Genomic DNA, 26,204 nt, shown 5'->3' with positions numbered 1-26,204 from the left:
CCCAACAATTGTTTAGTCGTTGCATTTAACTGGCATGGCAAACACTTGCTTTGACATCACTGATGAGGTGGTTGCTAATGTACACTATAATGGACGGTGTAGTACTAGTGCTTTACAACACACACACACACACGCACACACACATTCATACACTGGTGGCAGAGGCTGCATAAGGTTCCACCGTGCGATAAAGCGCACATGCACGCCGATGCCATTGGGAGCTGTTTGGTGTCTTGCCCAAGGACACTTTCCCATATAACTGCAAGGGCCAGCGATTGAACCACCTACCTTCTGATTAGTGGACTCCCGCTTTACTTTCTGAGCCTGGACAAAGCCCCTTCAATTCCCATGAAGTGAAATCTCAAGGCTACTGCACACAATGGTATATTAGACAAAAGTGGGATTCCAACTGTGTGGCAGAAATTTGGGGAATACCCATTCATATCGACATGGCAATGCCCCCATGTGCACAGAGTGAGGCTTCACAGAGATCTGACCTCAACTCCATCCAACACCTTTGGGATGAAGGGAAGCGGCTTCATATCACCTAACATCATCAACATCTTGTGGAAAGCCTTCCAATAATAATGGATATTGTTGTAGCATCATATTATGGTTTGGGAATGTGAGGTTCAACAATCACATAGCTGCAGTGTTCAGGTGTACATATGCTTTTTGCCATACGTTTTAGAGTTTGAATAAACAGAAAATGCTGCAGACAGTTTTCTGTGTGACTGAGTCCTAATTTAGCCTTTAACATCACTTACATGGCTTCAGCTTAAAGGACATTTCCTGTGTGCTGCCTGCAAATACGTTCTAGTTTATTTTCTTACAGTTTAATCTTCCGACATCTTCCTCTCAGTTGTTCCATTTCTTCATCCAGGAGCCTGTCAGTCAATCTTAATGCCATAGTACAGTTATGATGGCTTTTGAACAATACATCCCATAATGTTACTCCTTTTTCAAAATATAGTGTGTCATAAACAATAATTAGTGCAAGTACAGGCCTGGATTTATTCAGACTTTTGTTTCCTATATTAATCACACCAGCCAGATGAGCAATACGAGTGAACTAATTGTAGATTAAACTATCTGAAAACTTCTCCCCTGATATTTATGCACCCGCATGGTGTGCCTCAGGAGTTGGTTTTACTCAGTGCTAAATGTCAATTTTAAACATCTAATTTAAGTATTTGTACAATAGCTCAGAAAAACCTTACACATGGAAAACCAACAAATACTGAAAATACTTGATGCCAAAATAGATGTGGTTTCTTCTTATTGCTGCAGCCTGTGAGGAGAACTCAGGCGAGGTGTTGACATAAAAATGAGGAGCAAATATAAACTCTTCTCTCACATTATTACTAGTGTAGATCTTGAAGGATTAAGCCAGAGAAGTAAATGAAATAACGATATATTGAATATTACATCAGTAACGTGTTCCTGGAATGCCACTCCGTGTGTTTTGTGATATATTGTTGAATGTAAAGCTGGACTTCATGTATCCTTACCTGGTGGTGTCTTAATGTATCAAGACCTTCAATACTCATACTCATGTTTTGTCGTTCACACTACAGTGAATAATAAGTATATTATTCTAAACAATGCAACTCTGTGAGACTTGAGAAATAAGGCCCTGATGTCATCTGCATACCAAGGCCACGGTGGAGAACGAAATTGAATCTTTCATCAAAGTTATTAGTTTAGAAAACAGGAGAATTTCAGCCCCAAATGCTTCTGTACGCTCCAATAAAACACATCGTGTTGTGAAAAGTGATAATCGTCAAGACTGACTGATGGCCGTCAGAAAGAGGGATTAGTTTACACTCAGTAGCCAGTTTATTGGGCACACCTAGCTGTAACTTATGCCATCTGATACAACAGGGAGTCAATAAATCTGACTTTCATTTCATGTTCAGGTTTGGTTGAAATTGTTTAGAGAGGTCTTGATCCGACCTTACTGTCATTCTGGAGGCTGCAGTTTGTGGTCCTGCTGATCCTCTTTTACATCACTTCTGTAAATGTAACAAAAGGCTTCTTAATCACCTTATTTCATTTGCACGTGTATTTATTTGTGTATGCAGGTTTGTTGATGTGTGTACAGTATGTAACATGTTTTCTTCTATGAATAGATACACTTTTCTCACATTGTATTTATTTATGTCTTTGTATGTGTGTTTTCCATTTTTTACCTTTTAAAGCACTTTGCAATCTCTGGTTTTGATAAACTGAATTATTAGTTATGTTTTACTGAGAGGTGTGTCGCTTATACACACACACACACACCGATATGAATGGAAATATCAGAAAGACCTCTCACAGGACATGAAGGGAGGGTTTACTTGAGGACGGTGCTTTGAGAACAGCGTGCCTAATAAACTGGCAGCTGAGTGTGTGTGTGATGTAGAGAGGATCAGATATACTGAATGAACCAAACACTAACACAACCGTTTCTTCTTGTTTAAGCAAAAAGAATTTGGTTTATGTAGAAACAAGCAATGTTTTTCAACTGGATTTCCCTCTTCTTGAAAAGAGTTAAAGCTAAAATTAGAAAAACAAAGAGAAACAAATGAATACCCATCGCACCCAGAATCACCACCTTCTGAAGAAGTATGCAGAGGATACTGACAGAAAGCAAAGGAAACCTGGGGGACAGCTCACAAGGATATAAGTGTACAGTCCATATATATAAAATATAAAATCTGAAATATATTTTATATGTATTAAATTGTGTTAGGGTTCAGTCTCTTTTACTACACAGCATTAAGGTGGTGTGTCTGATTATCTTTTTTTTCATACTTTTTTTTTTTTCCAAATAAACCAGAGGAGAGTCAAAGCAAAACAAATGAATCAAGGAACAAACAAATGTGGGGGGAAAAGCAGACAGACGTACTTAAAGCCACAGACGAAAGGCCTCCGCCCGATCCGATACCCACCCACCCCCCCGAAAGCCTCCAGAGGAGGGGTGAGCCAGCACAGACGAGTCGGGACAGACCCATCCAGCTGTACAGCGCAGTGAAACATAACTTACATATTCGCTCATTTTTACACGTACAGTCATGATCAAGGCACAGGGATCTTCTACAAGTTATTTTTTTTTTCTTCAATAAAGTTGTACAAAATAATACATTTTACAGTCTGTACAAGAATAATAGTCCAGCAGTAAAATAAAGACAGATGTACTTAAAGCCGGGAGGACAGGAAGTGGGACTGGGAGAGGTGAGAGAATAAGACGAAGGGGGAGGACGTCGTGTGGACAGGGAGGAGGGGGGGGGGGGGGGGGGGAGACTGATGACTGCTGGAGAGTGAGAGTGTGTGTTCCAGGTAATATGTAAGTCATTTCTTTTTCTTCATGCTTTCCTTTTTGTGTTGTGTTTTCCTTATTAAATAAAACCTTATTTTCCATATGTTGAGTAGTTGTCAAATAGCAGGTGCGGCGAGGATGTGTGTGTGTGCGTGCAGGTAGGGGGGTTTAAATGGTGCACAAAGGCAGATCACACACAGTGTACACCAACACACAGCATCGGGTAAAAAACAAAAACTTAAAAGTTGATTTGTGTTATTACAGGAATATATATATATATATATATATATATAGCTTGGTTTTTTTGCTCTGCATGAAGTTCACTGGTATGCATGAATTTATGCATTGTATTTCTTCTTTTTTTCCCTTGTTTGTTGTTTTCTGCTGTTCCTCCTCGATTGGTTTCTTGAAGAGCAAGTCATGTGAGCCGCGTGGTCTTATGATCGAGTCACGCTCACGTCCACAGGCAGCCGTTAGTCAATTAGTCCGTCTGTTCGGGACACAAAAAGGCTCACAGCCCTCCTCGGTATCAGGTTGCAACCCTCCATGTCCATTGTTCCCTTCTTCTCCTCCCCCTCCGTCGTCTTCAGCACGCAGCGGATAAACTCCTCTCTCTCAGAATACATTATTAAATTCAGCCTCTAACAACTGCTCAAAGCACGTCGTTTTAAGAGGGTCTGTGTGTGATATGAGACATTAAAACCTATCAAAGCGCTCTCAATGGCTGTAGTGTGTGTGTACCTGAAAGTGTGTGTGTGTTGATATATCTGAGAGAGAGATATAGAGCTGAAAGGAGCGATAGTCTGCACTGAGGGATTCCAGTCTCGACCCTCTTTCCCCCGGGTCAAAATGTAGCCGAGTACAGCCATCAGTAGCTGATGGGTGATGAAAATGTTGGGGCATCTTTAACTGTGTTTCCTTTGAAAACAAAAAAAACAAGAAGTCTTTCCGCTGTTCTGATTCTCTGAACCGGGAGAAGTTGTATCAGGATGGAGGGGAGGGCTCGGCTGTTTGGGGAAGTTGGGGAAGTGGAGGGAGTGATTGGCTAACTGGTCGTAGGGGGCGGAGGAGGAGAGAGGGGGGGGGGGGTGGATAAGTAGGTTGGGGGGTGGATAAGTAGGTTGGTAGGTGGATAAGTAAGCCGGACCATCACAAGAGCTCGTACTGCCGTAGGTGCATCCTCTGTATGATGTCGCGACAGTCATGGAAGACGCGGCGGATGTTTTCTGTGTCAACCGCGCAGGTGAAGTGGGGGTAACAGTAATGCCGTCCGTCCCCGCTGGCCGTACTGATCCTCTGAGGAAGACACACAAGTACAGAAAAGTTAGTGTTGGCACGGCCGAGGAGAACCGAAGAGCTGGGACAACACGGCTTGTGACTGTGACGTCTTTTTACTTTGGACTTTCTGTCCAACTGCCAATAAAATTGAGTGAAATTTTTGATAAAATGACTCTGTGGATGGAAGACATGTATAAAGGAAACTATTGATAAAGAGTTTTAAATGGATTTCTGGGAAACAACATTTTTCATAAAATTTTGGAAATGATGCTGACAGTAAACCTCACATCGTCTCTTACTTTGTCAACTCTAATTTTAGTTGGTTTTTTTGGAGTCATCCAACTCATCTTAACTGATTCTAGAACAAAATTAAGGAGGAAATCCTTTAAAAAAAAGCAGTCAAACAGAGGACTGAGATGGAGTGGAGCTGAACCACATCCTGTAAATCAGCTGTTAACACGTCACCTACACTGTTCTGCGAACCAAACAGGTACAATTATAAACAAGACATAAGAAACATAAATGATGAAAATGGTCAAACGTGAGCTTTGTACACACCAGAAACTCATCCCGAATGAAGTACTTTGCCCTCGTGACTCGGGGATCCTCACCTGGCTCTGGTATTGCTGTTGAAGAGGAACAAATCCGGTCACAATAAAGGCATGTTTGCCCTGAGCCATGATCTAATACTTATTGGTTAAGATAGAGCTACGTGTTGTTTAATCCTGAGCATATTTCTACTACGCACCGTGGCTCATCATCCACACCAAACCATTTGAATGTGTCGGTTATATCCACGGAAAAATGAGCGTTATTATTTATTATATCGGTGTCGACCTCTTACCATCATCAGGCGTAGTGTAGCGCGCAAACTCCGGGAAATACTCCTCAATTTTAGATTTCCCTGCCAACACCTTCTCAGCGAGCAGGTCCTGTTTGTTCAGGAAGAGGATTACCGAAATGGTCCGTAGCCACCTGTGGAGGGAAATGAAGACTCGGGTCAGGGCCGGATTCCTTTGGGACCCCCAAAACTTTACAGGTCTGTTGCTGGAGAGTCCCCACTTTTACAGTGGCATTATGTTCTAATAGGCTCTGGCTGAAGGACAAGGGAATCATTTTCCCTCCGGACTTCTGGGCTGAAAAGGCCTGAGAGGCCTTTGAAGAAGAAGAGGAAGGACTCTGTATCCAATCAGCGTCTTCTCCCACTGTACATACGTGCATCCTGTTTGTAAACTGTACTTTTCACCTCCGTTTTCAGTCTGTTTGTCTGCATAATTATGGAAAAACGACTGGCTTTCTAGTTCAATATAGATTTAAAATGGGTTAAAAAAAAGAATAGAGGAAAAGACGAGGTTAAAAAGGCACGGTATGGCCAAAAACACACGTCCCATGACACCTCTAACACCAATAAGAGGTGATTCAGGTTTAACATAATTAATATTCCTATTGAGGGTTTTGTAATGTATTTTTTTATGCATCAGTAATAAGTGCTACAGTGCCGCTCAGAGTGTCTGACAGCAGAAACTGTGCTGACAGGATTTAGAGATGCATTCAACAGTATAACTTTACTTTTGTACAGTTTAACTAATAAATACTGTACTGGTGTTACATTCCTAGAACAATATTTTAACCGTGGTAGTGTGTCTGAAGACTGTGCACATCACATGCAGTGTGGGAATGCCACACGCTCGTCACTCGCTTGACATCAACCACCACGGAAAAAAAACCCCAAACTGTCCGTCAAAACTGATTATTTCTCCATCACAATATTAGTTTCTACGATTCTCACCTGTTGTTCCAGATGTTCTTGAAAAGGTTGAGGGCTTCCTGTAGTCTGTTGGTCTGATTGTCTTCCCTGATCACCATGTTGTAGCTGCTACTCGCCACCACAAAGATGATGGCTGTCACATCTGTGACACACACACACACACACACACAAAAACATTTTACGATCAACACACAAAGGATGAGTTAAACTATCCAACACTCCTGACACAAAGACATGCATCTGGCAAAACTAGACACAAATTTAAAAAACAAAATAATGATCAATGATCATCTTTCTGTAGTTCATAAATAGTTTCATCAAAAGCAGTCCAAGCTGCAAAAACCGTACCGTTAAAACACTGGATCCATTTTCGACGTTCATCCCTCTGACCTCCGACATCGAACATACTGTGAGACGGAGGAAGTTTAAAGTTTAGCTTGCGTTGTAAAGAAAGTGAACTATGTCACATGACAACGGTGTATAGTGATGAGAAACAAGACCGTCTCAATCAAATAAAAGTAAAACACTTCAGGAAAAACACATTCATTCGTGAGGTTTATTATTTCAATCACCATTAGAATTGCCTTTGGATAAACATCTTTACTTTCTCACCCGACAATGCGATAAATACACTTTGTGGTAACTCACTGGAAATTGACTTTGTCGATTTGAAATCGCGTCTCAAAGATCCCAGATGTCAGCACTCTGCATCTCAACAGGTCCTGAAGAACAGAGACAGAACAGGACAGTGTTAGACAGTGTGAGATAAATATAGAAAAGGATGCAGACATAGGAGACGTAGAAGAGAGATGTCAGGAAGATGGACGTAAGACTGTAAAAGAGGGGATAACAAGGTTTAAGATGAGATTATAACAGAAGAAGAGGAAACAAACTCATGGACAACAAGTACTCTTTTGACCTATAGATGAAATAAAACTAGTCAACTTATAGATGGTTAATTTATCAACAAAAGGACGTTGAAGTGTCAAAAATCTTGATTACCTTCTCACCATGAAGTAAACTATAGTGTCTGTTATAGAAGTAGTGAGTGAGTGACCCAGGTAGTGAGTTAGGATCCAGTCAATAGGACATTTTCAGATGATCAATACCTGTCCCAGTAAACCCATAAGTCAGTGTGACAGTGAACCAGCAGGCACAATATTGGGAAAATGAAAGTGAAGCAGCTAAACAGAGCTCAGCCATCATTAACTGTATTTTATACATCTGTGCTCTTCATTAATTAATTGACTGTTTTGGCACTACAGAGCACGGATGCAGGCGGAGAGCGCTTTAACATGATGCTGCAAGTGTTTGCGTGTTGAACATCTCACCTGATCAGTGGGCGTGTAGTCATTCTGTCTCACCATATCGATCCGGTCTAAGAAACTGCAACATGAACAGAAAAATACAGCCGGTTAGATCTCACATAATAATACAGAGAAACCAACAATACATAATAACACAGTAAAACATATCAATATTTCCACTGGCCAAATGCATCTTTGCAACACATTTACCAGTTGTGGATGCAACCACAGAGGCCATTTTCTAAATCCTATTATACTGACTAACTTATTATGCTGTGGTGATGTACAGTGAGAACAGTATGGCCCGCCCGCCCGCCCGCGCATGCACGCACACTCGTGCGAGCAAAAGAAAGATGGAGGACGGCGGTCGCTGAGCAGCCACCAGGGGGCATGTTTCTTTGACTTCACAGTGAGATCAGTCTGAGTCACCAGCAGCCGTTTGCTCTGTCAGACCAGAGGAGCCTCGTCAATGGAGCTGCTGTAGTAATACTTGCACAGGAGGAGGTGTGTGTGCGTACATCGATGTGTATAGGCGTGGGTGGGAATGCAGGCCTACGGTGGCATCGGTTTTGCACAGTGTCTACCTAAATGAATGCTAATTGTTCCGATGAACTGGCCTACATAACTGCCGCTTTTCAAGGTGTGTGTGTGTGAGCTGCCCTGATGCTTTCATGATGACTGTATCAAAGAAAGATACTTTTACATGAGCGTCCCTCAAGGAAGCACAACAACGTTCCTCTCATGCATCCCGGGCTGAAGTTTGAATGGTCTGTGTTAATCCAACTGACTAAACGCCCCTCCTCATGTCCAACATGTGAGAACTGAGACAGAGTTTTAAATGTCCTTGTTGTCCCGACAGAACTCTCAGATGCACAGACGAAACATTATGCGGGAGGATGGACACGGTGGAAAGAAAGAGTGGGATGAACCGAGGCCACACCGAGAGGAATTTGGTAATTATCTTAAGCGACAACTATCATACGTGTCCCACGAGCCTGCATGGATGGGACACTGGTGCTGCTGGTTTTCCCACAACAATCCTCTGAAGGGCGAAGCAACAACACGTCAGCATGAGAAAGAATCCTCTGCAGAAGCGCTCACGGGGCATTCATGAAGAGGTCTCACAGAGTTAATACCAGTCGCTGCATTTAAGCAGACAGAATCCTCCGATCACCGATCGTCTCCTGTTTACACATGTTTAAACACCTACAGAGTAAAGCGCCTGCAAAGAGCCTGAATTAAGTTTGCTCGTGTGTGATCACAGGTCCCCGACGTTTGCCATATGAAGCCACAAAATACAATTTAACACATTGGCAAAATACAGCATTAAGACAGAGAAAGTTAAAATCATGGTGGATTAGGCGGTAAAAACATCTTTTAAAAATGTATTTACTTCCTTTACCAATTGAACGATTCACTTTTCTGATTGGTAAATTTAAGAACCACGTATTAAAACAACCAGTGCCCGATGAAACACAGCAGTACTATTATTGCAACACAATTAAAGTGATGGGAAAGCAGAAAAGAAAAACGTATTTTTGCAAAACAGTTTATTTTTTATTTGCCTTTAATATTTGCTCGTGAATGACTCGATATCAAACATATTCAGGCCTCTAAAAATGATTCAAATGAAACATGTAAAGGGGCCACAACAGAGTAGATGTATGCAAACAGCAGCAATGGAGTTGCAAGCAATAAATTGCTTTATTTATTTTTTTAAATAAAGGTTTCCTGCAATGCCGTCTGCTTTGACTGATCGTCTGCCCGGCAAAGGCAAGACGCTTGCTCGGAGCTGCCTCTCAGGCCGAAGCTATGCAACCCCCTCTGAGATAACCAGGAATGTGGCAGGCAGGGGTGAAATGTGACAGGAGGGCTGCAGGTAACACAGAGAGGAACAGGGGGGGGGGTCTGCGGAAGCTACAGCACTGGACGGACGGAGGGACGCACAGCCAAAAGGAAAACAAAAAAGACACCGAGGCGGGGAGAAGAGAGCGTTGGTGCGTGACTGAAAGAGAAACAGAAGAGGACAGAAAGTTTGGCCAACAAAGAGACGCCCACGTGCATATTTCCGCACAAATGCACGCTGACAGAGATATTCATATACACACACACACACACACACACACACACACACACACACACACACACACACACACACACACACACACACACACACACACACACACACACACACACACACACACACACACACACACACACACACACACCATCGGCTCTCTGCAGGGGCCGAGTGGCTCAGCTGTTCCCGGCACACCTGGAGTCCTCGGTGGACAACTCTTCAGCTCGTTCCTCGGACCCCAACAACTTCACCCGCCTCCGAGCTCCCACAACACATAAATAACCTGGATGTAACAAAATCTTAAAAGCTGACAGACTTAACATGGCTGCCGTCTGTGGAGGCCAAACTGGTGTTTGTCTACAGCTGTGGTGTGAGGCGGCGACACGCCCAGGACAAACACACCGCTCAGTTTTTAGCAGTTCTCCCTATTAATAGGAGTATAGCGCCAATAATAACCGCGCCAAGGAAGTTGAAGGAAATTATAGTGGCTGGCCCAGTAACGGAGAGGTCTGCGGTGTTATGAATAACCTGCCAGGGTTATTCTGGGGTAGCAGACGGACCGAGTTAAACTCTGGACACACACACACACACACAGGACTCTTGTCTGGTGAGTGAAAATAACCCCAGTGTTTACAAGAAAGGATCAAGTCTATTCTTTTTAGCCTGCTTTTCACTTTAGCTGATAGCAGGTCCAACAATGTAGGACAGACTAAAATCAACACATTATCTATGTACTTAAATCTGTATTATCTTATATTTTTTATGTTTTATTGCTTTAGATGACCCTGGACACTTTTTAAATAGATCGTTAGTAAAATTCACAACAAATACACCGGTTGAAATATTAGCTTCATTAAGAAGATAAGCAGGTTTAAGAGGAGTATTTGAAGCTACTGATTTAATAATTGAATATTCACCTCGTGTGAACATATCAAACGTTTTGGGCATTTTTTGACAGGGTGTATTATGATACGAACATAAAACATCTGGGGACTTTTGGCCTGCATCTGAGCAACCCGGCTGAGTAACGTCCCTAAAAAGTGCTTCTTTCCACAGCTGCCAAATTACATTTATGTCTCCCAGACTTTTAAAACGTTCAAAGAGCAACTTATTTTCATATTCAATTCATGTCCATTTAAATAAGATAAAATGGCATAATCATCTCAAACTAAGGCTCGTTCATTAACGAAGAAAACAAACGTAACACTTCTGTCAAACTGAAAATAAAATGAGCTAAAAAGCTTAGCCTACAATGTGCAAATGTTATGTAAAACTTAGCAGCAGGTAGGAGGGTTTAAATATAGACCCTCAGATATATCTGTGATGAGTCACTAATAAACTAAAAATAGTTTAGTACAAATGTCACTTCTATTTATTTATATGTATACTTAATGTGGAGTTAGAATAATACATTTATTTCATATCGCCCTTGTTTAAACTTTAAGTAACACAACAGAGAAAAATAAACAAAATGTCCTAAAATGAGCAGCTTTGACTAAATCCTTCTCATTAAGAAGTTCATCTCACTTATTATAACCGCATGAACTGTTCACGCTAAATTACACATCTTGGAAATTCAAAGCACATTTCCGTTTTAAGCATTGCAAACACATTTGAATCAGTTCTTTCAGGACACTGAGATCAGAAAGACTGAAGCTCCACAAGCCTCGAATACACCAAAGTCAGAGAATGGACTCTGCGCATCCTGAACGGGGGAAAGATTCAGAAGCTTTACTGTTTCTCTGTACGTTAACGCTTCACACTGAGAGCCGACGGAACCAAAGGCTTCACCAGCCGATCCCTCATCACACATCGAGAGAGCGAGAGCGAGAGCGAGAGCGAGAGCGAGAGAGAGAGAGAGAAAAGAAGAAGTAGAAAGAGAGCGAGAGAGAGGAGGCTGTGTCTGACATTACAGCGCTGCTCCAAAAATAGATCCCTGCCGCCCTAGCCAACAGCTTGGTTGTCATGGCGACAGAACCACAGGCGCTATAAATAGACAATCGGCTCCAAATCTTGTGAGGCTGGAGAGAGGCCAGAAAGAGGGAGAGAGGAAAGAAAGAATGACTGGTAGAAGAGAAAAAGGGGAAAGAAAGGTTGATAGAAGAGCGCCACAGAAACAGAGCAAGCAACAAAGACATAGACAGAGAGACAGAGAGAGAGAGAGAGAGAAGAAGTACAAGAAAGAAAAAAGGAACAAAGAACAAATTAAAGAAGTTAAGAAAAGAAAGGGAAAAAACTAAAAAAAGTAAGAACTATACTTAACGAAAGAAAAGTCAGAAAGAAAGACGAACATATGAAAGAGAAACACAAAAAGAGAGCGAAAGCAGGAAACAACACAACAAACAGGTGAGAAACTAAAAGAAAGAACAGGTTCGGAAACAAGAAAGAAAATAAGGAAAGAACACGAAAAAGAAAAAAGACAAATGAAGAACTAACAGGACTGAGAGACATGTTGGAAGGAAACCTGAATAAAACAACAAAGACTAAAAGTAAGAGAAGGATGTATGATGATAAAGAAATAAAGCAAAAAGTACACACACAAATTGACAAATTACACAAGACCAAAGAAAAGAAAGGTATAAAAACTAAATGAAAAGAAGAAAAGTGTTGAGCTATACTGGAACACTGGCCTGTTCCAACACTTCTAAAGTGCACCAACCTGTCACATCACAGTTTAACATCTGCTGCTTTAAACACATTCACACCACACTAAATATAGACACTACAACCCCCCCCCCCCTAAAAATACTAAATGGCCCATCTCTATACCCCCCCCCCCACATCCTCGCGATGAGTCACAGACTAAATCCAAGCCTTCCTCTGTCCCTGCAGAAACACAACTACACATCACACACACACAGAGACAGAGAGAGACAGAGAGAGAGAGAGAGAGCGAGAGAGACAGAGAGACAGATAGAGACAGAGAGACAGAGAGAGAGAGCGAGAGAGAGAGAGAGAGAGACAGAGAGACAGAGAGACAGAGAGACAGAGAGAGAGAGAGAGAGAGAGAGAGAGAGAGAGAGAGAGAGAGAGAGAGAGAGAGAGAGAGAGAGAAGGATGCCGGAGAAGTAAATGGGGGGGACTCCGACACATGACGGTATATTAATCGCCGGGAGAAGATTTCACAGAATGGACAGATAAACAGCGGCTGGTATCACAGCCAGGCGACACATTTACGGGACGGTCCGTCACATTCCTCCTCTCCTGTTTCACAAGACACACATCCTCTGATCTCACCTGGTGAGGGACAGTTCTACCTTCCTTCATATATCAATCTACTCATTGTGATAAGGTTGGTTTGAAGTCTTTGATCAAAACCTGATGGAAGGTCTAACTAACGAACCAACAAACTAATTTACCAACTACGTAACTTTACAAAGTTAGGAAAGCGATGGAAACGTGGGCCCCGTCTCGTACGCCGTGCATTGTGGGCACGACTTTTTTTTGCCGTGTCAAATTGTTTACTAGAGCGCAACATTCTCCTTAGATCTAGCCTCTTCATTTATCTCTATAGGTGCACCAGATTGATACATTTAACTTTAATATGTACATAATTCTCTCACGGGGCAGCAGGACCCCGACCACCCCAGACTGTCCGAGGTCCGTCCACCACCGTGGGAAACACTGTAATATATGCTGCAGTAGACACGGCTCTTTATAGCGATGGAGCAGCTTTACCGGACACGTGAAGGCTCTACAATGCGAGAAATAGCACATACATGCGTTATTTAAGTGACAAATTCCCTTCCATACCTCCACCTGTCTGTCACTAACCAGGCACTATCACTGGACGCCCGTAGAGCTATTCATCAATCGAGATGGTTTACACTACGAGTCTGTCGTCCATGAGGAGGTGCACACTTCCTTCTGCGATTGTAGTTCGGTAGAAAGACAATCGTTCCTGTGAAACACAACCAGCTCTGTGGATTATCTGAAGTAAGTAGGTCATGATTTCTGAGAAGAGACATCGCCGTTGAGTTTTTATCCAAATGTATTTTTGAGTGCCATCTAGTTCCATTTTATTTGAGAGAAGACATACACCTTGATGGCCGATATCCCCAACATTCAGCTACTCGCACAACGAAACAATATAAATTGATAAATAGTTGTCTTTTATGAGCACCGTTTTATTTACTTGTATGCATTTGGGGTTTTGGGTCCAAACAAAACTAGAGAAAAGCAGCAAATTCTCACATCTGAGAAGCTGGAACCAATGAATATTTGCTTCATGAAAGTCTTTACGATTGATCAACAGTTGGGTTGGGCAATAGAGTTTAACGGTACTGTATACCTTAAGACAATATAAATTTGTTATAAAATGATTGAATATAGCCGCATTACGTCTTAATATATCCAAGCAAGTAAGGCTGACAAGTTAGCACAACAACCCACATCTACTACAAGGCCACTAAACATGCTAACGAAGCTACCGACTCATGACAACAAGGTCTTCTTCATACAAGCAAATGAGGACATGCTCTGGCACCTTGAATATCATACGTATACACATTAAACTAACACTTGTTGCTGCATTGTCACAGGTAAAGAGTTCAGAAGGCAAACAGAAGGCTTCTATCACCACTCATGACTGTACAGCTATGATCTCAGTATGGCTGAAGCAACAGAAACCTCCGTCCTGTCAGGGGACACAGTCACATTGTTTGGACTTTATATGTGAATTGACTACAGTTGAACGTCCACATGTTAGCAAGGCTGACAACATCCTTGCTAACAAAGTGTGTGACCACACAAAGTGTTAAAAAAACACATCAAAAACACATCATGACAGAGCAAAAACTCAAGTCTGGGAAGCTTCAGTGACTTCAGAGGCACCATCACTGCCTCGTCAACTTCTTCTTCCCTTTTTCTATTTTTATCAGGACATGAATCAGATGATATCATTTGTGTTGTGTTGTGTTGTTGTTGTGGTCCTGACTTTTCCCCGCACTGATCCAAGGTTGACATTTCCATTTCATGCTAACAACCTTCATCAATAATGCTGAAGTTGTCTCTCTCCAAACACACTCGCTCATTCTTTCTCCTTCTGCAGCCTGCCCGGGTTAAAAATAGCTCTCCCCTCTCTCTTTCTCTGCTTCTCCGTTTACATAAGCACACAGAGGGGGGAGGGGAGCACTTCCGGTCTGGCCACCCAGCCCAGCATCTGATCCATAACACTGGGGCTGCTGGGTGTGGGAGAGAGGAGAGGAAGAGGAGAGGAAGAGGAGAGGAGAGATCCTGCAAAGCAGGGAAGCCCTCTTTCTATTTCAATCGCTATAATAAGTCTCTATAATTGTTTTTCTTTTCAATGGTTCTGTCTCTGCGTTAGCTTGCACCGCTCTCTGTCCACACATCACATTTCAAAGGACGGTAGGAGGGTTTTGTCGGGATCATTTTGCTGACAGCCTCCAGGGACAAAAACGTACAGTACCACACACTTAAGCGACAAAACACATGTCATGCATGCGTCTTCAGTGACGAGGACACAGGCAGACATGCAGGTACTCGTTCTTTACCTGAGCGCTTCTTTTTTTCTACAACTCCGCTATATTTTTGTAAGAAGTATTCAAATTCTATTCCACTACATTTATTTGTTTGTCCTCTTTTTCCCCACCCTCGTTAATCATCCAACGACCACCCAGATTGATCTTGTGACCCTTCGGAGGGTCCGGGCCCCTAGGTTGGGAACAACTGGACTAAACCTTTACATAGAGTAGTTAAAACGAGCTCGTCCAGCTATGACAGTTTACTGTTACTTCCAAATTGATACATCAGTATTGAATATGTCTCACATGGGACTTTTTTCTGCAGAATAAGCACTTTTTTACTTTCAATATTTTAAGTACATTCTGCTGGTAATATTCATGTTCTTTCACTTAAGGAGTTTGAATGCAGGACTTTTAGACCTTCACTTAAGTCCAACACACTATAGAGTCTTCAGTCTCCGAGTCGCTGTTCTTGGACACAGTGGTGCTTTTAGCTAGATGCTAACATAAGCATGACAACATGCACACAATGTCAACTCTAACGTGGTGATGTTTAGATTGCTGTCTACCATGTTAAGCATCTTAGCAAGCTAACATTTTCTAATTAGCACTTAACACAAACTGCAGCTGACAAGCCAAAGTATTGGACATTTTGAAATGTAGACCTGGTGTATTTCATGGAAGTCTGTCTTACCGTCGGCCTCCATTTAGATGTATATGTATGTTTGAATGCAAGTGCATGTATGAAGGTGGAAGGTAAAGGAAAGGGGGCTTACTACTGTGCGCAGTCAATGAGTTGATACTCGTTGGACCTTTCCCAGCAGCTCCGCACACCCTCGTCCTGCCAGAGGATCTTCGCATGGTCATAAAACTCCTGGAGAGAAAGAAAAGAGGGGTCTGGATCAACAGAAACGAATGAAACACTTGGCTCGATGTCGGGTGAATTGTTGGGGAAAAAAATGCAGGTTGCTTATTTAGACAATGTTTGCGAATGAACTAAGCTGCTCGCAGACAGCCCCGAGGGAGAAGACGCAAAATCTTCCTGTGGGTTTAATCGTCGATCGACCGAAAATGAATCAGCAACTACTTTTATAAATGAATCATCGTTTTTTTTTTTAAAGCAAAAAGGCCAAACATTTCCTGCTTAAATGTCAAGAACTGGTGCTTTTATTTGTCTTACATGACAGCAATTTGAATATTTTTGTCTTTTGTACTGTTCAAATTAAAACAGGCATCAGTCACTGTTTTCTGATATTTTATAGAGAAAAAGATTCATCGCGGAAACAATGAGCAGATCATTTGATGAGGAAAATGATTGTTAGTTGGAACCTTAAAGAGGAGGAAAGAAGAGAGGACATAAATTGTGTTAAAACAACAAATGACCGACTTCACACATTGGTGGATGGTAATGTAGGAGCGAGTTGGTATCATTTCCCGTCAAAGCCTTGATGGGTGACAACGTTTACGGACAGATGGAGGGAGGCGGTGGTGCTCGCTGGCTTAGTTTGTAGTTAACGGCCGGAGAGGAGAGGAGCAGCAGACGAGCAGGGCTCCGGCCGGAGGCAGGAAACAGAACAGTTCAGCGAGTTCATGAAGAAACGGAGAGCTTTGTACGGAGACAAGGCTTGGCTGTCACTACACAGGGGCCTATCTCCTCACTACCATCTACAGCGGGTCACACACACAGCACAGATACGGCATTATGAGCCCCGGAGTCACACTGCGTACAGCCCTAAAAAAATACTTGATGGGATTGAGAGTGGGCCTCGGTACCATTTCTTTATCAACTTTTTTTGTCGTTGTTGTGAATAATAAATAAAAAGGATTCCCGATTAGAAACGAAGCTCAAAAGGAAATCAAGACTTTGGAGATTGAATCCAGGCAGTGTGATTGTTTTCCCTCCCTCTCTTCCTCCTCCGCTGAAGGCAGAGTCAACCAGTCCAACTGGTTTCCAGTGGGCCCTCAGGCCCGGAGAGGGGGAGCGGGCTGAGGAGGAGGAGAGGCTGAGCCTATTAAATAGTTCTCTACTGTATTCTCTTTCCTGAACAACCACCTATTCACTTCAACAGGCCGAAATGGAGAAGCCAAACCTTTTGCTTCTGGGAACCGATGCTTTAGTTTAGGTAACCGGCCGTCAGTGTGCTGAACTCAACATCTAAACCAACAGCTGTAACACTGCTCTAACCCTCCACAACCCCACATGAACACCTCAGTAACAGAGACAATGTCAGGAGACTTCCTTTTGCTAACACACAAATACCCTCCGTGCTGCTGGAAACAGATCCCCTCTGTGGAAACGGCCCGTTTCAACACGGAGTTCTTCTTCTTCACATCTATTCTCTAAATGTTTGTTCCACTGATAACTTAAAGCTACAAGTCACTAGTTTTAATTTGTGAAACTGGTAAATCTGCAAACGCACTTCCTTGTATATAATGTGCATTTTTATACTTAATTATTGTTACTTTGATTGCTTAAATATATCTTTGCTGCTGTAGCAAACACATGTCCCCATGCAGGATGAATAAAGTATCTATCTCTCTAAATAAATAAATAAGAAAAGAGATTTTTGAAAAACATTTGAAGTTAATTAGAATGTAAAATGAGTTTGATTTATTCGGACTGCTGGTTGTGTTAATTTATTAATATTTTAATTTTAACTAAAAATCTATTTCCAAATGCAGAATATGACGCATATTCAAAAGTCTTCCCATTGGATCCCTCTGAGCCTCTGTGTTTCTGGAGGACAGGTCCCTATACACACATTAAGGGTTATTACACACAATTAGTGTTAATGGGCTGAGTGGATCTCTCAGGTGAGAGGCTCATTCAATCGACAGCCTCCCAGGTGGAAGCACACCTGCTGATTGAATCCCTGCACGAACACACCCGGTGGACTTATAGAGACGTATAACGGCTGCATGGGAGGTTCCAAACCAAAACGTTTCTAAATACTGCCTCTGGTAATAAGATGCATTACCTCGATGATGCAACATCGACCTCCAGATGACGTTAGAAAGAGGTTATTAGCATGAAATGGGACTTAGAAATGATAGAAGGAAAAAATAAAAAACTAGTGCAGAAGTCAGAGAGTCGGCGGTAAAGTGCAACTTACCGAAGGAAACTCAAAGTCCTTCTGGATGACTTGGTTGAGGACATAATCGAAACGGCATCGGTTTGCAGGACAGGCTATCTGGCATGGCGGTGTGAGCGAAGTCATGGCAGTCACAATCGTCTGGATGGAGGGAACAAAATTCATAAAACATAAAGAGTTTCATTTCAATGTGCTGCGTGTTCATTTTGAAGGTTCAGCATAGTCTGAAGTTTATTTCTCTAGATTTTAAAAGCATTCAGAAAATCAGTTGAGTTCATTTCTCATAATCCATCGTGACTTTGAGGACGCTCGGCTTCATCACTTCCTTATTAAGCCATAAAATTGTGAAAATCTCTGAACTTGCTCCGAAACGCAGAAGGAAAAGTGCCACAAATCATTTAAAAATGGGTCAAAAGATCAATCTCTTACCTCTATAGCTTCTTTAATGTTGTTTTTAATATCGTGAATTTTCTGTTTTTTCTCCCTGTGAAGAACAAATAGGTGTTATTTTTTGTCAGGAGTCAGGAAGGTTAACGGTGAATATAGACCATCACTTTGCTTAAATGTTAATACAAATGTGATTATTTCCAAAGTCTCCACAGGGAACTGAAGAAAACAATCCTCAACAAGCCGGAAATATATCAGCTGTAAAAGCAAACATGGATAAAATACATGACAAAAAAATAAAACAGCTCGATGATTCCAAGATAAGATAAATAATGTTTTGTTTCTTCTGTCGTAGAGCCAGACGCTTTTGGTTGGAATTTGCTGTGTAACAAAAACTGGAGGTGAATTAGATCAGACATCAGTAATATGGTGGCTCCAGCTGCACATATACATTTAATTTGCTGACCAAGTGCAACTCCTGAATGTATACTTGCTGATACTAACAGCAGGACTAAGAAAGTAACACAGACTTTTACTGTACATTTTAGGGTGTTTCTCTAAATCCAATATGAACAAACACAGCTTGGCTTTGGCACTTAAATGTATGTAATCCAACGTAAGACATGTCTATTCAGAAACCGGACAAAAGGTGAGCTTGACAATTGAAGGTGGGATTTGGTGCTGAAATTCCCCAAATGAAACAACGAGCTGCTTACACAACCAGGTACCTGCATGGAGGGATGTCTGCTGCATGACCGACAGCAAAACATCCCAGTATACCAGAGCAACACCGAGCACAGCGAAACACATGTTTGTTACGTTCAAGTGCACTGTGTGCAGTACATTTGAGCAGGAGGATTTCAAATTAAAAGCATGGACGAATGTGTTCTGTAATCAAAACCCTGACGATAGATGTTGTGAAGACAACAAAGTTTCAGCCTGGAGACGGTGTTCATATTTCCTCGAGACAATTCTCTTTTTGTTAGTGAGCATTTTCAATTGTCTATTACTATTATTATTATTGGGTGATACCCGATACCTAAATATCCATCTTTTGGTGCTCTCAGAAGATATTTTAAACTTTAGAGGAACTATCAGTAATCATGATGACCGAAAAGTTACAGATATTCACTCACTTCACCGAGCTTCAAAGTCAACTTACACAAAAAGAAACTCCTACACGTTTGGGATTTGGACTGCTGGTCTGAGGCGCTGTGAAACTTTGATGGGCATTTTCCACGATTTTGTTTTTACATTGTACAAACCAAATGAATAATTGAGAAAACGACCTTCCGGGCCCCAAAGAGAGCCACAATCCCCCCCCCCCCCCCCCCCCCCCGGAGCTAAACGGGACTGTGGACTGTGTCTGTGAGCAGCAACTGTTCGACGTGACCCAAAAATAAGCGCATGATGATGCTCCCTGCCCCAAAAAAAACCCTTTCTAGGAATCGGACGATCCAGAATAGAAAAATGTCAGGATTGTTTCCATTGCGTCAACTTGGGATTGACTTTCAGGAAATTCACAAGGCAGGGTGGCTTGAAAGCACCCGGGGCAATGTTTCCATGATAACGCATTCTGCTCGTGTCACGCTACCGTTTCTATTTACTCCAAAATATTTGTTTACCAGCCGGGTGATCAGTTTCAGTTGATTAAGATCCCTTTAAGTTTTCTTTCTAATAATCAGTAGAATTATATTTCTATATCACGTTAGAAAATAAGAGGAAAAAGATTCAAAAGGAAAGCTACATTATAATATTTAAGCTAGAAGAAAGGTGAGATTAGTAATACGTGGGTATTGTTAGTACTGTGGTGAGTGTCAGAGCTGGCTGTATGAAAGTGTCGTTAAGGACGTCATGAAGATTGGAAACAATATTGTCTCGGATTGGATCATTGTTATCGTGATACTTTCTATTAATCTCGATTGATAAATTAATTATTTAGTCTATGAAATGTCAAAGAATTGTGGGGGAAAAAAGTTCAAAACAACTTTATCAAAAGTCTTGTGTTGTCTGACCAACAATCCAAAACCCCAGAGATATTTAATTTACTGTGAGAAATATTTAAAATATACATTTCTTTATCCAACGTTGTATAACAGTAGCTATGTCTTTAAAAAGCCATGCTCTTTCTTAAAGCTTTGTCCTGTTGTTTGTCTTCACTGTTGTTTTTTCACAATAAAGTTCCAAACTGACCAACTCATGCTGAATGAAGCAGACCTGCATGCCACTAACATCACTAAAGCTCAGTCCTTGCATGTCACATCTTGTAGAAGCACCAGTAGTCCTCCACAAAAACACATCATCGAGGTATTTGGTCAACACATATTTTCATATCCGATCCTGTAAGTATCCTAATTAAACTTACGGTCTGTAAATAAAACCGCTAAAACATGTCCGTGCTGGTTTAGTGATGAGTGTGCTGAAGGTATGTGAGATTAGGGTGACCAACACTTACTCTGCGTTGAAGCCATTAACGTGCAGTATTCGCATCTGTTTGACTATCGTGCTTTTCCCGGATTCACCGGCCCCTGAGAGCAGAAAGGGGACAGAAAAACAAGTGTTTATTAAGAGTTTAAAACAAAAACTCCTTTAAAAGAGCAAAGACTAAAACATCCAGAATGGGGATCCATGAAACTAGTGGGTGATGGTTCACAGCTTGTGTCTTTGAATGCTGGATCTGTGTGGTTACTACTAGTTACCCTTCAGATTAGGATTTTAAATAAGATTATAAATACAACACACTGCTAAAGATAAACCAGTAGTCCCAAACCTTTAGATATTTTGACAGTGTGTAGATGGAGACCCTTGTTTCATTGGTCTAGTCATTGTTAGCAGATCGACCAGCTACAACAGTAAAATGCTACTTATGCATTGTTGCATAAGTGCTAACAATCTCAGAATGTGATGTATTTTCTGTACAATGAGCACGTTTCATACGTTAGGTACATTTAGCTGATAATACTCTCAGTTTAGGTCGGAGGTTGAGTGTAGGACTTTTACACTGTTGTGTTGGTACTTTTACTGAAGTAAAGGATCTGAGGATGTCTTCCACCACTGCTTCCAGATGTGAGCGGGTCTCTCAGCATCAGGCTAGAATCAGTCTAACTGGTGGACGAGAGCTTAGAATATTGTCAAAGATGTAATTGAGCCCTGATAAATACTTTTAAGATGTCATTCTCCATAAATGTGGCATGATAAAACACGTTAGATGCTCACAGATGTTCATGAGGAAAAGAAAAGAGGTCCTTTATGTGTCCTAGCAAACTGACAATAACACAAGCCAGGCCAAAACATCTCCTCACCTGGACACAAGGAGCGAGGATACAGGCCTGAGTGTAAGTCGATTTCAGATTAGCATGAACGGGACAGTCCTTTTAAGGGAAGCTAGTAATCCTCATAGTGATCCTAATTTGCCCTCCGCACTACGAGAGGCTTGGCGGGACGTAGAGGCCTGGATGATAAAGACGGAAATAGCCTCATCAAATTATAAATAGTAGAGCGTTTTTTGTTTTTTTCAATGACTGATTAGAATATACATTTCTAGAGCGGCTGGTGTGAAGAGCATTACGCAAAAAAGGTGAGCTCGTAATCTGAAACATGGCAACGTGGAGCCTACAGGCCGAACGACTGAAGGTGAATGCACACGACACGCCTGTTGGTGTGGCCCCCACAGCCTCAGCATGCTGCCTTCATCTGTCTGTCTGTCCCTCAGTCTGTGTCTCTGTCTGTCCCTCTGTCTGTCTCTCTGTCTGTCTCTCTGTCTGTCCCTCAGTCTGTAATCATGCTCCGTAATGACCCGTGAGAGCAGCAGACAGGCCGGCTCTTCAACTGTCCTGTGTCAAGACACTGGTGCTGTGACATCATGTCATTGCATCATATATTGATTTTTTTTTTTTTTTTTTTAAACATAGGTACAATCTGAAAAAAGGGAGCTGTTACATTTGTATCCACAGGTTAAAAAAAAAATCAATGGTATTGTTTTGCAGGGTGCAAGAATTCAGCACAAAATGGGCCCTAACTGAACACGCACACACACACACATACACGGTGAATTGTAGAGAAACCTACCTAATAGCAGTAGCCGGTGGGTCGCCCGGTATATCTGTTTGTCCTTCTGGAGCTGCTTCTCTATCTTTTTGTTGGCTTCCCTCTGTGCCTTCTCCTCATTTCGTTGGTCTTCGGTCTTACTATTGCCAAGACAGCCCATCTTCCCAAAAACCCAGTGATGGGCTCAGGGGGAGGCAGGGTGGATGTGTGTGGGGGTGTGTGAGGGACCTAGGGTGTTGATCGGAAGAAAAGTCAAATCAATCCTAAATTCCTGGACTGGCTCAGCAGAGGAACACCTGGCTCAAAATGGGTGACATTTGCGTTGCCAGATGACACAAGATGTAAAAACCTGTCAGGTAGTAGACGGTGGGCTCCACCAGGCTTTTAGCACAATATGGCTGGAGGGATGTGGCTATTTACTGGCAATTTATCAACAGGAGATCACTCCAAAAAAAAAAAAATAAATAAAAAGAAGAGGAGCAGAGCACCGATGCCGCCCTCTCTCACAGACGCTCGATTCTTGTGTTTTTCACTGTAAATCCGCAATGAAGTCATCAACATTGATACGAGAGAGTGGACGTGGAATTGCCAGCCTTGCAATGTACATGAATGAACGAGTTTCCGTTCCCTTCAATTTATATTTTCTATTTAAACACCGGGTTTAGAACACTATTGTTTTTTCTCCACGTTATGTTTAATGTTCTTAACAGACGTCTCCTCCGGAGCCCATCTTCGGCAGATATCTCACACTGCCATTCAATTACACTTACAACTAGATTTTTCTCGACCCCTCTTTCTTCCTCCCCCCTTCTTTAAATATATATTTCAGTTATTATTTCTTCAGGGGGTGTTTGCAAACCCAACTAAAAAATTAATGTAATTCCTCTTAAAAAGACGGCATGTGAATCACCAGCTTCACCGGGGCTTCTTTCTCACAACAGTCACATTATACACAGTTTCTTTTTCCTTTTTTGGGGGGGGGGGGGGACAGTTGTAGTCGTTATCAATAATATCCTGTTTTTAGTCGATGTCAAAATGATTTCCTCTCCCCTTCAACAGATGCTGCTGCTGCTTGCTTTTCTTTTTCTTTTTTTGCGGAGGGTTTGACCAGAGCCCAGAGAAAAAGGCCGCTTCTCCGTCCTCTTTCTCTCTGTCACGTTAATTTGTATTTCTCCTCACATCGGAAAAGCTTGTCCGCGCGAGCAAAAGGCAGTTATTTTGGCAGTTGGATGTCCTTGAATGTGACGCGGTATCCAGGTGATAGTCGTAGAAAATCCTCCGTTATTTCCCCGTTTGGCGCAGGTACAGCCCGCTGTCAAGTCTCTCCCCGTGAGTCCGTACGGTAGATTGTAGTTACATGTGCATGATACATGAACGTACCGCGGTGTTTTCACTCACTGGTCCAACGGCGAGACATTTGTTTTGTCTTACCGCCGAGAGGCCGCGTCTGCTCCGGTGAGCCGGTCGGGGAAATGAGAATCGTTTCTTTGCGGTGTTACTCTGAATTATTCTTACCACCTTTTTTCTCAGATAATTGTACATTGAGATAGATAGCGTTGAAGAGGTGGGGTGGGGCAAACGGCTCTCACGGAACCCTGGGAACGAAGAACTGTGGTCAAGTTCCGCGTGACAAGAAATTGAACTTCCGGTGGAAACCTTAAAAAAGAAATTCCCCATGGACGCTTCATGCCCAAGATGATATTAATACTAATGCTTATACTACTACTACTACTACTACTACTACTACTACTACTACTACTACTACTACTAATACTACTAATACTAATAGTAATAGGAATAGTAATAGCAATAACAATGATAATGTTTATTTGTATCGTACCTTTGAGGAGCAGACGTCACAAGTGCTTCACAAGAAATTACAAAATAACTTGAAATGCAGACATCAAGCTAAAAAAAAATAGTATAGTAACACAACACATTTGTAGAAATCAAGGTTGAAGCAAATGAGTCATGAGCTGTTTTTTAAAAGTCTCCGCAGTGTCTATGAATCTTAAGTCCAGTAGTTCCAAAGTCTAGGAGCTATGACTGCAAAAGCACATTCTCCTTTTGTCTTGAGTCTGGTGCGAAGAACAACCAACTCTAATCAGAGAACCTCAGAGACTTGCTGCGGATGTAGGGGTGCAGTGTCTCTTATATGCCTGACTACGCAGGGCTCTGAAGTGTTATCACAAAATACAGAGTTTCTCAAATTCGAACTGTTCTATAGTGGAAATCAATATACAGCTTGATTTCTAAGAAAAAACAACACTTAAGCCTACACATGTTTTACAATTGATAAATGCCTTTTTTCCAGAGAAATTGTGGGATTTATTCAGTGACTTCCTGACAGTGGTGAGAAGTACCCTGATGATCTATTTCAGTTGAAGAAATGGTGAAAAGAGACCAAATACATTTGTATATCTGTTAAATAATGCACTTTTTACTGCAATTTACCAGCTACAGTTACTTTTAATTTTTACAAATTTCAGATTTCATATAAATACAATGATACGATCATAAAGACATTGTTCAAAATGAAGCCAGCGGTTTACAAACTTTTTGGCTTATGACTTCTTACAAAAACACTATCTATTTGGAGTCCCTTGCAATGTTTCCGATGAATGAGTTGTTGGTTCCACCAAAAGACATTTCCCCTCAAAAATCTGCAGAGGGTTACATTAAAGTCTGTATTCAAATGATCTGCTTCCTGAAGAGCAATAAAATGGAGCATTCCTCAACACAAGAACTTAATGTACGGATAAATTGTGCACCATCGATCAGTTTTATAATACAAATTTACTTTAAATATTTTTTGTTGCCGATACTTTAAAGGAATTACAATGGCTTGTGTCATTTAACAACAACTTTACAGCAACCTTACAATACAATACACTAACTGTGAGTATAAATAGAAGAAATAAATTCAAATAAATTACTGACAAAATTATAACGCTCACAAATCTTTACTATCATCAAACTCATATGATTTATGTTTTGTGAGTTTCTTCCTCCGAAGTATCTCACTGTGGATTTTAGCATAGAGCTGTAGTTTAAAATACAAAACTCTAATTGCATTTTTTTTTCTTCGTCTCGGTCCGATTGAAACACTTATAATGTAACATACATCAATATATAAGATTCATACTTCAAGGCAAAAATAAATGAAATCCCACAAACTATTAAAACAATGTCACGCTTACCATTTCTCATCAAGGCAGAAGAAAAGTTGTGCTTTTAGTTTGAAGTTAATATTAAAGTGCTTCCTGTTTCCTCCTTGCTGCAGCTTGACGGATCTGGAATGAAGCAGGTTCGGATCACATGATTGCCCGGAGCGTCATGAAGCAGAGGTACAGAAGGGGAGAGGCGCCCTCTTTGAAGCAAAGTGATAATCGACCTATACACGCAAAAGGCATTAATCAATGACGATAAAAAACTGTAAAATAAGATGTTTTTTAAAA

The 26,204-nt window shown here is 41.6% G+C and overlaps 1 protein-coding gene across 4 annotated transcripts; it reads right to left on the bottom strand.

Annotated features, from left to right (window-relative positions):
- Nucleotides 1–3,075: 3,075 nt before the first annotated feature.
- On the bottom strand, nt 3,076–24,335 carry LOC306775305 (guanine nucleotide-binding protein G(s) subunit alpha-like). 4 transcript variants are annotated; one of them, XM_079265632.1, is made up of 13 exons: nt 23,096–24,335; nt 22,768–22,974; nt 21,155–21,227; nt 18,742–18,796; nt 18,334–18,453; nt 15,997–16,094; nt 7,682–7,736; nt 6,999–7,072; nt 6,699–6,757; nt 6,372–6,492; nt 5,427–5,557; nt 5,141–5,208; nt 3,076–4,600 (listed from the first exon to the last, which is right to left on the bottom strand). In XM_079265632.1, the coding sequence occupies exons 2-13, from the start codon at nt 22,904–22,906 to the stop codon at nt 4,454–4,456; spliced, it is 1,140 nt and encodes a 379-aa protein (XP_079121758.1). In that variant the 5' UTR covers nt 22,907–22,974; nt 23,096–24,335; the 3' UTR covers nt 3,076–4,453. The 4 variants fall into 4 exon arrangements, with proteins under 4 accessions (XP_079121758.1, XP_079121759.1, XP_079121760.1 ...); XM_079265633.1 differs by having other exon boundaries at nt 23,926–24,335; XM_079265634.1 differs by having other exon boundaries at nt 24,127–24,335.
- Between the last annotated feature and the right edge of the window lie 1,869 nt (nt 24,336–26,204).

The sequence above is a fragment of the Melanostigma gelatinosum genome (genome assembly GCF_949748355.1).
Source record: "Melanostigma gelatinosum genome assembly, chromosome: 3".
NCBI classification, from domain to species: Eukaryota; Metazoa; Chordata; class Actinopteri; order Perciformes; family Zoarcidae; genus Melanostigma; species Melanostigma gelatinosum.
This window is presented reverse-complemented; position numbering and strand designations above follow the sequence as displayed.

Coding starts and splice junctions, on each gene's coding strand:
- LOC306775305 (XM_079265631.1), bottom strand. CDS start 22,906: ATGGGCTGTCTTGGCAATAGTAAGACCGAAGACCAACGAAATGAGGAG. Junction 21,228..22,767: donor CCACCGGCTACTGCTATTAG/GTAGGTTTCTCT, acceptor TTCTGCTCTCAG/GGGCCGGTGAATCCGGGAAA. Junction 4,601..5,140: donor TCATTCGGGATGAGTTTCTG/GTGTGTACAAAG, acceptor TGTCTTCCTCAG/AGGATCAGTACGGCCAGCGG.